The 12,511-nt window shown below is 43.4% G+C and overlaps 1 protein-coding gene across 10 annotated transcripts in view; it reads left to right on the forward strand.

Moving 5' to 3' along the window:
- The window catches only part of dock7 (dedicator of cytokinesis 7), a 210,683-nt gene that overhangs the window by 1,444 nt on the left and 196,728 nt on the right, over positions 1-12,511 (forward strand). For all 10 annotated transcript variants that reach the window (XM_068037333.1, XM_068037334.1, XM_068037336.1 and 7 more), the window contains exon 2: positions 1,001-1,103. In XM_068037333.1, coding sequence (XP_067893434.1) covers positions 1,001-1,103 — 103 coding nt within the window. The remainder of the gene's footprint in view (positions 1-1,000; positions 1,104-12,511) is intronic.

Genomic DNA, 12,511 nt, shown 5'->3' on the forward strand with positions numbered 1-12,511 from the left:
ATGGCTGGTGGATTTCCTTTGTGGTATTTGCAGGAAACCCTAGAACCCAAAGAGGTGTTACTCAAAACTTGAATGGCCCAGTTGTGCTGCAGTTTTTGCTCTTACACATCCTGGTTATCATCTTGCATCACTGATTTAAGGGTCCTTCTAATTCTGGCAAGCGGTGCAAGTTCAACATTGCTTGGGCTGCAATGCAACTCATTCAAAGTTTTTAACATCAAAATTCAGAAATTGTTTTGAAAGTTTGATATACTTTAACACCATTTTGCTGATAATTCTAACAATGTCTAAATACCAGTAAGAAGGGTTTTGTCCAAATAAGTTTATAGAAATCAGATAGGAATAGGTTCGTGAAACATTCCCCTAACTTGATGTTACACCTTTCCCATACAGTCATTGAGATCTAATTCTTACAATATCTCCCACTCAGCATACCTCTTTTGCCACCCAGTCTAAGATCAGTAAACAGCGCAGAGCAGAACGAAACCAGCAATGATCTTGTTTGGTATGACTCAATTCCACATTGGGTAGTGCATTTCCCCCCAAACTATCAAAGGCATTTAAGAGTTCTATGTTTTCCACCAGAAAATCAAGAAAATCAAATATAATTTCTTGTATCTTATGCTTAATCTCATTAGTAAATCAATTTTTTTCTAATTTTTTATATCAACCCGGGTGTTACTGATTAAGTTGTCTAGAATTCCAAGTCACCTTACTCTTATGGTCTGTGTTTTATTTGCAAATCTTCACTGTATATTCTCTGGCATGAAGTTGATAAATATTGTAAACAGGGTTACACAGTGCCCTTGTTTTATACACATGGGCTTGAGTAGTCCACAGGTCAGATTTCATAGTGTAAGTTCTAATGTTACCCTAACATTGTATTGTAGAAGTCTGGCTAGAGTGTTGAGGTGTTCTTAATTAAATCTGGACACAGTGCAGCATGCTTGAGATTCCTGATACAATACTCTGAAGTAAAGTACTTTTTTTTCCTCTCTAGGACTGTGGCAGCTGAGGTCAGGAAGCAGATCTTTGGCCAATATGGCAGTTCGCCACAGCTACTCAAAAACCTCAGTATTGGGGCAAATGTTTCCCATCATTCAGTAAGTTAATTTTTTTAAATGTAATCTCCTGGAGCATTTAAAAGTTGTTGGCCTTTACTTTTTTTTGATGAAGGAGATTTTTTGTTACATTTGATGTTTCTTCGATGGCTCAGTTAGTAATCATACTACTCAGAGTGGAGCTGAGCCATACAGAGCAGGCCAGTCCTAGATTCGATCTCGGTTATGTGCCCAGTTAATTGATCCTCCGTCAAGGCAGAAGTAGGGTTTCTACAACTGTCTCAGGGCTCCTAATTTGTTATCTAGTCACCCCTGCTGTAAAGTACTGGCGTGTTGAAGGAGGACAGGATTGAGCTCAGCTGTAAATGACATCTGCAGTTAAATAGCCTGTTGATAATCACTGTCAAGGTTTCCACATTAGGAGGACACCCAGTGGGTGGCCAAAATCCATGTAATCCTACCAACCATACAATTGAGTCTTCAGGGCAGGAAGAAAAACATGTCTGCATTTAATACAGTGTAACCTTTTTTTTGATCCTGTAGATCACCACATAGCCATTTCTCTCTGAGAGAGAAAACAAAAAGAATGAGAAGAGAAAATTGACCAATTCCCTATAGAAGCTGTTGTTCCTGCATCCTCCTTGTTAAAATCACAGGTTGATGTTTGACACTGATTTGTGCAGAAGTGGTAATGAAATTGAATATAATGCAATCAAACTTCCCACAACCAAATAAATAATTATTAAAATGAAAAAAGTAAAACAAAATTAGAAATAAACAGTAGAGGTGGAAAAAATGGGTAGAACAGTCTGCAACTGAAAAGTGTTTGGAATGCTTAAAATTTAAAATGGTAACCTTTGTCAGTACTGGAAGTTAAATAATGTTGTATGTTGTATTGCCTCCACTGCACAGGGAAGCCAAATAAAATTAGGATGACTACCTTGCCAAACATCTATCTTTGTTCTGTGTAAAGGTGAACAAGAATTGTAATCAATTTTTTTTTCTGTTCTGAGGAAGGATATTAACCTGTCTTTTTAACTCTGCTGATGCTAAATAATCTGTGTGTTTCCAACATTTTCTTTTTCTGTTTAATGATATAGTTCATTGGTGTGTTGGAGATATCTGCTTTATGTTTGTTCTACATGTTTCAGTTATTTGTCTTAATGGCTCAGATGTGGTCAGCAGCGAAGCGATGGCGCTCGCTGCTGACCTTGATGAAAGCTGCCCACAAAGATCTAGCGATCTCTGTGGCGTGGATTTCACCTTACCCGATGTTAATTTGAATCTGGCACCAAGTCAAGGAGATCGCCATGTGCCTAGCAACAGTGATGTCATCAAGCAGGGTAAGCAGCCAATCACATTGAGGAATTCTCTGACAGCAAACCAGGAAGTTAAAAGCACTTATTATCCTTCACTTTTTAATATAATTTTACAGAGAGCGAAATAAAGTTTGGGACCTACACATGGAATTAAGGTAGAAGCTGTAATACCATTAAAAAAAAAATATGTGGAATTCTTTAGCATAATGGAGAAATTCAACATTTCCCAAGTATAAAATTAGGTTTTCAGGGCCAAAAAAGGTTGTTTAGCAGTAATTATGAACTTAGTACATCGTTAAAAACCTTATTCAACAAGATATAACATTTTCAAGGGGTTTTACAGCGAGACTAATGGTGTAAAAGTCAAAGTTCTTGTGAGTTCTGTGACTTCTAATAGATTGCAGTCTAGGGGTACGTCAACAGCGCACCCTATGGAAAAGCATAGAACCATTGACAGCAACTCCTGGATTTCCGTATTTAATTGTGCATGTATGGATTCCAGAAGTTACTGTCAATTTCAGAGGAGTAATGACCGTGAATGCTGACAGTTTCGCTGCCATTACTATCGCAAAATCCAGACCAATGTGATAATGTGATTGTATTTGGGAAAATTAGATTGGTCATTATTTGTGGAGGGCAACAGGCCTAGAAAGATGAGATGTGAGGATGGATCAGTACACTCAAGTTTTTTTTTCGAGGCGATTTTAACTGCATATAATCATTCAAACCTGGGATTGCTCCATGCTGGGAGTGGATGTCCAAAGTAAAGTGTTTAATTCACTCCCTTCACCACCGACGCACAGTGACAGCAGTGTGTACCATTTACAAGATGCACTGCAGCAACTCACCAAAGCTCCTTCGACAGCACCTTCCAAATCCGCGACCCTTACCACCTGGAAGGACAAAGGCAGCAGATGCATGGAAACACCAACACATGCAAGTTCCCCTCCAAGCCACACACCATCCTGACTTTGAACTATATCGCTGTTCCCTCACTGTCACGGGGTCAAAATCCTGGAACTCCCTTTCATACAGCACTGTGGATGTACCTACACCTGAAGAGCAGCAGGAGCTGAAGAAGGCAGCTCACCACCAGCACCTCAAGGGCAATTAGGGATGGACAATAAATGTTGCCTAGCTAGCTAGGCTTACATCCCACAAATGAATTTTTAAAAAAATTCCTTCACTTTAATTCCCTCAGTTTGACTATGGAAATTAATCTTTTTTAAAAAACAAAAATCAGGTGCTAGATATTCAGGAATTTTTTTGCTCTGGTTTAATGACTTTACCCATTTAGAAATCTGTTTTTAGAAGTTGAAATACAATAGAATTGGATTCTCACTTAAACAATGAAAAACACTGGTAGAAGATCATGAATATAAAGAAGATAGTAGATGTGGAGTTGGGGAAGAGGGAAAGAAGTAATTTATTGTGGTACATGATCAAAGGATCACCTTTGATAGTGCACTCAAAGCTCCCGGATTTAGATTTTTGATTTAGTTTCTATTAAACGTAAATTTATTTTTTGTTATTGGGACCTAAAGCAAAAATTCACCTGCCAATTGAGATTTATGGTTAAGATATTGACTATGAAAGCCCTTTGTTGTGATATATTTTGATAGACAGCACCACTGCCGCCACATAATTGTGAGAATGGTAAGCATGTGAAAGTTATTGCATGGCGCATTTAAAAGATAAACCTAGTGTAAGAAAAGCACTATCTACATGCATGCATATTAGTGATTCGAGGCTATGAAAAGCCTTGCATTTTCAGTGCAGACCAAGGGGATGGTTCAGCCAGTTGCCCCCAGATGCCTGCCAGTGGTGGTCTTGTGACTACTGAGAGATTAACAGACATGTTGGTATCTTGCTGAGCTTTCCACTCAACGCCTTGTTACAATGGTGCAACTGAAATAGGGACATTGAGGGGAACCAACACACCCTGCAAGCATTGGAAAGCCAGTGCATTGGACAATTGCACAACCTCTATTGTTTTTTTTATTTGTTTGTGGGATGTGGGCATCGCTGGCTAGGCCAGCATTTATTGCCCATCCCTAATTGCCCTTGAGAAGGTGGTGGTGAGCTGCCTTCTTGAACCACGAGTTCAAAGTGAGAGGGGAAAAGTTTAGGGGGGATATGCGTGGAAAGTTCTTTACGCAGAGGGTGGTGGGTGCCTGGAACGCGTTGCCAGCGGAGGTGGTAGACGCGGGCACGATAGCGTCTTTTAAGACATATCTAGACAGATACATGAATGAGCAGGAAGCAAAGAGATACAGACCCTTAGAAAATAGGCGACATGTTTAGATAGAGGATCTGGATTGGCGCAGGCTTGGAGGGCCGAAGGGCCTGTTCCTGTGCTGTAATTTTCTTTGTTCTTTGTTCACTGCAGTCCTTGAGGTGTAGGTACTGTAAGGGAGGGAGTTCCAGCATTTTGACCCAGCAACAGTGAAGGAACGGCGATATAGGTTCAAATCAGGATGGTGTGTGGCTTGGAGGGGAACTTGTAGGTGGTGGTGTACCCATGCATCTCCTGCCCTTGTCCTAGGTGGTAGAGGTCGCGGGTTTGGAAGGTGCTGTCAGAGGAGCCTTGGTGAGTTGCTGCAGTGCATCTTGTAGATGATACACATTGCTGCCACTGTGTGTTGGTGGTGGAGGGAGTGAATGTTGACGGTGGTGGATGGAGTGCCAATCAAGCGAACTGCTTTGTCCTGGATGGTGTTGAGTTTCTAGAGTGTTGTTGGAGTTGCACTCATCCAGGCAAGTCCATTTATCACACTCCTGACTTGTGCCTTGTAAATGGTGGACAGGCATTGGGGTAACAGGAGGTGAGTTACTCGCTGCAGAATTCCTAACCTCTGACCTGCTTTTGTAGCCACAGCATTTATGTGGCTGGTCCAGTTCAGTTTCTAGTCAATGGTAACCCCCCAGGATGTTGATGGTGAGGGATTCAGCGATGGTAATGCCATTGAACATCAAGGGGAGATGGTTAGATTCTCTCATGTTGGAGCTGGTCATTTCCTGGCACTTGTGTGGTGTGAATGTAACTTGCTACTTATCAGCCCAAGCCTGTTGTTCAGGTCTTGCTGCATCTGGACACGGGCTGCTTCAGTATCTGAGGAGTCGTGAATGGTGTTGAACATTGTGTAATCAGCGAACATCCCCACTTCTGACCTTATGGTGGAGGGAAGGTCATTGATGAAGCAGCTGAAGATGGTTGGGCCGAGGACACTACCCTGAGGAACTCTTGCAGTGATGTCCTGGGACTGAGATGATTGACCTCCAACAACCACAACCATCTTCCTTTGTGCTAGGTATGACTCCAACCAGCGGAGAGTTTTCCTCCTGATTCCCACCATGGCAGATGGTGAAATTTGAATTCAATTAATTATGCTCAACTGTTGGCATGGTTTTAATTTCTTGCAAAAGGTGATTAAATCTTATTTTGAGCTTAGACTGAAATTACTATTCTGTAACCTCATGGTGCTCTCAGGGCTGAATAGGTAATGTAGTAAAAATTAGTTTACAGCACAATGTGCAGCTACAGTAGGTGTGCTAGAATCAATAGACCTGCCTATGGCCAAGACACAGTAATCTGTGATGTTGGCTACTCCTAGAACCAATCGTCCACAGTCTGATGTGATCTCTTCCCCTGTTCTCCTGATGATGACCCATGGCCTGTCTTAGAGTGTGGTTCCATGGGCATCAGCAGACCTTTTACACTTTGGCCAATTGGCCATTCTTCATGTTGAACTGAGACCATGGGCAGGATGTTCCAAGCACTGTGGAGACGGAGTTGGAGGCGGGAGGGCTGGGAAAATAGCGGGGAACTGCATAGGGATGGCTTCCCAAATGCATTCCCCAGGGGTGGGCTGGGAACCGGCTCAGCTGCCTGCTCCACAGAGGTGGGCAGCCAATTAATCCAATGAAGGTCATACTTAGGGGCCATTTTGAGCAGGCGCTGGTATTTTACCAACGTCTGAGTGACTCCCCGCCGGCTCAATCGAGCAGCCTCCTGGCGGCAGGTGAGTGAATAGGTCTGTAGAGGGGTTTCCTTTCCATCCTGGTGTCCCTACTGGCTTCAGGAGTCTTCAGAGCAGCCCTTTTGTGTTGGCCAGTGAAGGTTTCTCCATGTTAAGGTGCTTTCGAGGTCTCAGCCTGTCTCAGCAGCATCCACCTCTCCCGGTGGCGCTGCCAAGGCTCCAGAGCTGCCGGCCATCTTGGCCTGCAGCATCAGGAACCCGCTAAGGAGAGTGAATGTTGTTGTAATCAATTAGGAAGCAGTCTTCTGGAAGATTGCACCGCCGGTCTCGCTGCTGGTAAGTGCAGGCTTGGGATCCCGTTTGGTCCTGAAGTCTAACGGGGCTATCAGTATTTGAGTGTGGATGGCTTCACAGCTAATCATAGCCTTGCCCTAACCCAATGTGTGCACACATGTTCCTTCTATCAAAAATCATTGGATAATGATCACAGGAGAGTGACCAGGAACTGTAGCTGATTTATCTCCTTGCCTAGACCAGGGATGTTGAGGTGAATTGCAGAATTCTATACCATTCCTACTAACATCAACTAACTTAGTATAGAGCATGATTTGATCCTGTGTCTTTCCTGGTCTGTTATGCCTCAGTATCACACTGGGCAGTACTAATTCATCAAGGCAGCTCTTTAGTGCAAGAACAGAAACTTGTCCATTCCATGACTGTTCTTTGAAACTGAAATGTAAATAATCCATCATACTGGGCTTGATGCACACATACAGTAGACTATTAATATGATAGTACTGTAAGTGTTTGAAAATGTGTAAGTAATATTGAAGTAACTAATTATGTTGAAAGTAATTAACAGCTCAACTGAGTCTCCAGAGTTCACGCTTGAATCAACTGTAGCCTGTACATTTAGTATTCAGTTTCAATCAGCCTCTAAAGAACACCCATAACAACATTTTTTTTTAAAGGAACAATTTCTGTTCTTTACAGGCATGGCAATATGAGCAGAATGTTTATAGTTTTTATGTGCACTATAAAAAAACTCATGCAAAACCACAGATCCTTGGAGACTACAATTAATGAATAGGAGACCTAAATTTACCTATTAAAACAATCCTTGCATGGACAGACATGATAATTACCAAACGTTTTATCATCGAATCATAGAATAGTACAGCACAGAAGGAGGCCATTCAGCCTATCAAGCATGTGGTGTCTCTTTTGAAGAGCAATCCAGTTAGTGCCACTCCCCCCACTCTTTCCCATATCTTCCAATTTTTTTTCCTTCAAGTATTTATTCAATTCTCTTTTGAAGGCTACTATTGAATCATACTTTGAAAAGATGCATCTTCAGTGATCTCATGGCAGAGCAATATATTATGTAATCTTAATGTATGATATTCCATTTAAAACAAATCTCTCCCTCCAACCTATCTCCTTTTCTGAAGATACTGACTCATGTTGCAGTTCCAAAGGCACTGGCCGTCCTCCAGTGCTTCACTTAAATAACAGCTTTTCATATGGAAGTGTAGACAGTGAGTGTCAACTGGCTATTGGCTTGTGAAGTCCTCAAGTGTGCGCTTTTAAGCAGGAGTCAGAGGATAGTGAATGGGAATAAGAAATATAGCCAAGTATTCTTTTCCTTTTTTAATTCCCATCATAGCCCAAGGCTACAGACTAGTTGCAGCACCTCTACACTTAACACTGCCCTGGCTGACAGCTAACTCCTCACAAACCAGAAGGCAAATCTTGCACTACGTGTTTCTCAGCTACATACTGGCTAAACTTGCTGAGCCATCAGCAGAGCACAGTATCACAACCTATGTTTCCTGAAGGGAAGATTTGCTTTGTAGAAGCATTATTTCCTGTTTGCACGTCTGTAAGAAGGGCATAATGACCTCAGTAGTTCTAGGATCTTCATCAAGCTTGACCAATGAATCCCTGTCATTTAACCATGCATTCCTTTTGGCTTTGCTGAAAGCTGTTTGTGCACTGATCTGCATGTCTATAAATTTCTTGAAATTATTTGCCACCTCAATAACCTCTAAGCATTTGGCAAAGTTACATCATCTTCTTTGCAGCTTCAGTTCTTCACCTTGGCTTTATTCTTGATTTGTTTCCCTTGGTGTTAGGCCCAATTTCACATATACACTATGGGGTCCTAAATTTTTGTTGAATCTGTCACATTTCAGAAGGATAAAAGTTATGCAACCCCATATCATTTCCATCACCAAGACTGCCTACTTCCATCTTTCTAACATTGCAGTCTTCATCCTGGCCTCATCCCATTTGCTTCTGAAACCCAACTGAGTCTCAGGACTCATTATCTCCAGATTCAACTATTCCAGTGTCCTTCTGGCCAGCTTGCCACCATGCACCCAATGGAAACTTGAGCTCATCCACATCTCTACTGTCCGCGTTCTATCTAACACTAAGTCCTGTTTATTCATCATCGTTGAGCTTGCTGACCTACGTTTGCTCCCAGTCTGTCAACACCCAGATTTAAAAATTCTCATCATTGTTTTCAAATCCCATCAATGGCCTTGCCCCTCCCTATCTCTCTAATCTTCTCCAGCCCTATAACCCTCTGAGATCTCTGCACTCCTTGAATTCTAGGAACATAGGAGCAGGAGTAGGCCATTCATCCCATTGAGCCTGCTCCACCATTCAATATGATCATGGCTGATCATCCACTTCAATGCCTTTTTCCCACACTATCCCCATATCCCTTTATGTCATTGGTATTCAGAAATCTGTCAATCTCTACTTTAAACATGCTCAATGACTGAGCTTCCACAGCCCTCTGGGGTAGAGAATTCCAAAGATTCACAACCCTCTGAGTAAAGAAATATCTCCTCATCTCAGTTCTAAGTGGCTTCCCCCTTATTTTGAAATTGTATCCCCTGGATCTAGACTCCCCAACCAGGGGAAACATCTTACCTGCATCTACCCTGTCTATCCCTTTAAGTATTTTGTAGGTTTCAATGAGATCACCTCTCATTCTTCGAAACTCTAGAGAATACAGGCCCAGTTTCCCCAATCTCTCTTCATAGGACAGTTCCGCCATCCCGGGAACAAGTCCAGTGAACCTTTGTTGCACTCCCTCTATGGCAATAATATCCTTCCTAAGGTAAGGGGACCAAAGCTGTACACAGTACTCCAGGTGCAGTCCAACCAAGGTTTTATACAGTTGAAGCAAGACTTCACTACTCCTGTACTCAAATCCTAACATACCATTAGCCTTCTTAATTGCTTGCTGCACTGCATGTTAGCTTTCAGTGACTTATTGATGAGGACACCCAGGTCCCTTTGTACATCTACACTTTCTAATCTCTTGCCATTTAAGAAATACTCTGCACATCTGTTGCTCCTACCAAAATGGATAATCTCACATTTTTCCACATTATATTCCATCTGCCATGTTCTTGTCCACACACTAAGTCTGTCCAAATCCCCTTGAAGCCGCTTTGGATCTTCCTCACAACACACCTTCTTGTTAACAGCTGGGGCCCAAGTACTAATTGAAGAAAGGGAAGTTAGACTGTGACAATCTTTTACCCCTCAAAAACTCTAAAGTCAGATTGATTCTGTTGAAAGTGTTTGCAAGATGTTAATTGTTGAAATTCGCTGGAGAAGGAAAGCAACATCCTGTGAGGACTTCAAGCAACATTGGACTGTAATTTTGCAAGGACTCTAATTTTTTCTATTTTAAATGTTGTTTAAATCTTCATAGTGAATTTAATTCTTCTAATTAAAGGGTTAATTTATTGATTTAAAGACACCTGGTTTGGTTAGCCTCATTTGGGGTGTTAATAGATGGTACAATTTGGTTGGGTCTTTCTTTAATTTGGTAAATTTTAAATGATATGTTAGGCGATATGTGGAGCGACAGGATTGAATTATCAGTGCGTCTCTCCCACCACAATCAGAATCGTATATTTTGATTGGGGGCTTTACAGGAGCAGTCGGTTGTAACACTGTATTCTAACATCCTTCCACTCCTCAGGTTTACTACTATTTCTAGTAATTTTATCGGCCTTTTCTTTTAATCTTATACAATCCTTAACTTCCTTTGTTAGCCAAGGTTGACTGCCTTTACATTTGGGGTTTTTGTGCCTTGACGAAATGTATAGTTGCTGTAAACTATGTCATAATTCTTTGAAGACTATCCATTGTCTATGCACTGTCATTCCTTTTAATATATTTTCCCAATCCACCTCAGCCAATTTGCCCCTGATACCTTCATAATTTCCTTTGTTCAAATTTAACACCCTGGCTTCTTATTGAGCTACCTCACTTTCAAACATAATGTAAAATTCTATCATATTATGGTCACTCATCCCTAAAGGTTCTTTTACAATAAGATTATTAATTAGCCCTTTCTCATTACATAATACTAGATCTAAAATAGCCTGTTCTCTCGTTGGTTCCTCAACATACTTCTTTAGAAAACCATCCCTAACACACTTCAGAAACTCGTCCTCCACAGCATTAGTGCTCATTAGGTTTTCCCAGTCTCTGTGCAGATTGATGGCTCCTGGGCTGGAAGCTCCCTTACTGTTCAACGATATCCATGGCCATCTGCTCCCATTCCTAATGTTTTCTCCCCCAATCTACCCTCTTAAACTGTTTAAACTCCCCTGGCTCTTTAAATCAGTTCATTTTAGCCCTAACTAAAAGCTAACAGTTAGTTAAGTGTATGTTACCTGGGCCCACTGCCCTCCCCCAGCCACACCTGCTCTTTGTTTTCTCAATGAAATTGATCCGGACGAAACTGATGAGCACAGCTGCCGATACTTTAATCTCCGATCCTGCTGTCTTCACCGCCCAGAGTGTCTGCAGCCACGGCGTGCGGTAAGTCCATTGAGGTGAAGAAGGAGCTGCGGGACCCTAGAGAAGTCTTGAGAAACGGTGCCCCGATCACCCAAAACATCCACGAACGGCCCCCCGGCCACAACTTCAAAGCGCCTGCGGGAGATGGCTCGGAGAGCATCTGTAGCGCACTGTCGGCAATGCTGCATGCCTTTATTTAAACCACTGAAAAAAAAAACCCTTAGTGAATGTAATCACCTCTGTAAATCTGCCAAAAGATGCTTCACCTCCCGAAGGACATGGATGAGCTTTCCGGACGTCGATGGTGAGCACTAGGGACCTTATTACCTGCACCCGCTTTCCCCCCCCCCCCCCTCCCCCCCCTTACCCCGCCCCGTCCCCTTCCCTGCTCCACCCTCTCAGCTCACCCCCCAACAACCCCGTCCCAGCCTGCCCCCCCTCGCACCATCTTCCCCCCGCACCCCCTTCCCCTGCACCCCCCCACCCCCTTACAGCCCCCTTCCCAGCTCCCCCTCGCACCCCGCTCCATCCACCCCTCCCCCTCGCATCCCCTCCTCTCACCGGCACCATCCTACACCTGTGTAGGGGCCCTAACAACCCCACTGCCTTGTGGGCGTCTCGGGAGAGACCAAGGCTAAGGGAGTAAACCCTAACAGAAAATCCGGAGCAGAACCCCGTAGACGGTCATGTGTCACCTTTGGCATGTTTCCGGCAGTTCCTGCAGCGATACTGGTGCCAAAGGTCGTGCACTGCACTCCTTTGGACCCCACCAGAAAGGCCGAGAGGGGGGTTTTGACGACTGGGCAACTCTCAACCTCCATAAACTTGCCCAGGCATACGCCATGGAGAGGTCACTCCATAGTTGCCTCACAGCGACTGACACAACACGGAAGGCAGCAGTTACGGGTTATAAGTCCAGATAAATTGGCGTAGAAACTGGGCGCCACGGGTTGCCTTTGTCGGTGGGAGAGGTCATTGCACCTCACTGGACAGCTACCGCCCGCCTCAAACCGGGCAGCCCCCCGGTCAATAAGGTTCTGTCCCGCCACAGTCTACCTGCTTCAATGGGTGCTTGGAGCTCAGGGTCCTTGCCCGAAAGGTGGACTGATACACCGCACCAAACAACACGAAAAAAGGAAAGAAGGTACCAGCCCTTCGCTTTGCAAGCTGGAACGTCAGAACAATGTGTCCTGGCCTGTCGGAAGACCTTACACGAATCAACGATTCTCGGAAGACCGCCATCATTAACAACGAGCTCAGTAGACTCAATGTAGACATTGCAGCACTTCAGGAGACTCGCCTCCCCGCGAGTGGA

This window comes from Heterodontus francisci, chromosome 8, assembly GCF_036365525.1.
Source record: "Heterodontus francisci isolate sHetFra1 chromosome 8, sHetFra1.hap1, whole genome shotgun sequence".
Classification (NCBI taxonomy): domain Eukaryota; kingdom Metazoa; phylum Chordata; class Chondrichthyes; order Heterodontiformes; family Heterodontidae; genus Heterodontus; species Heterodontus francisci.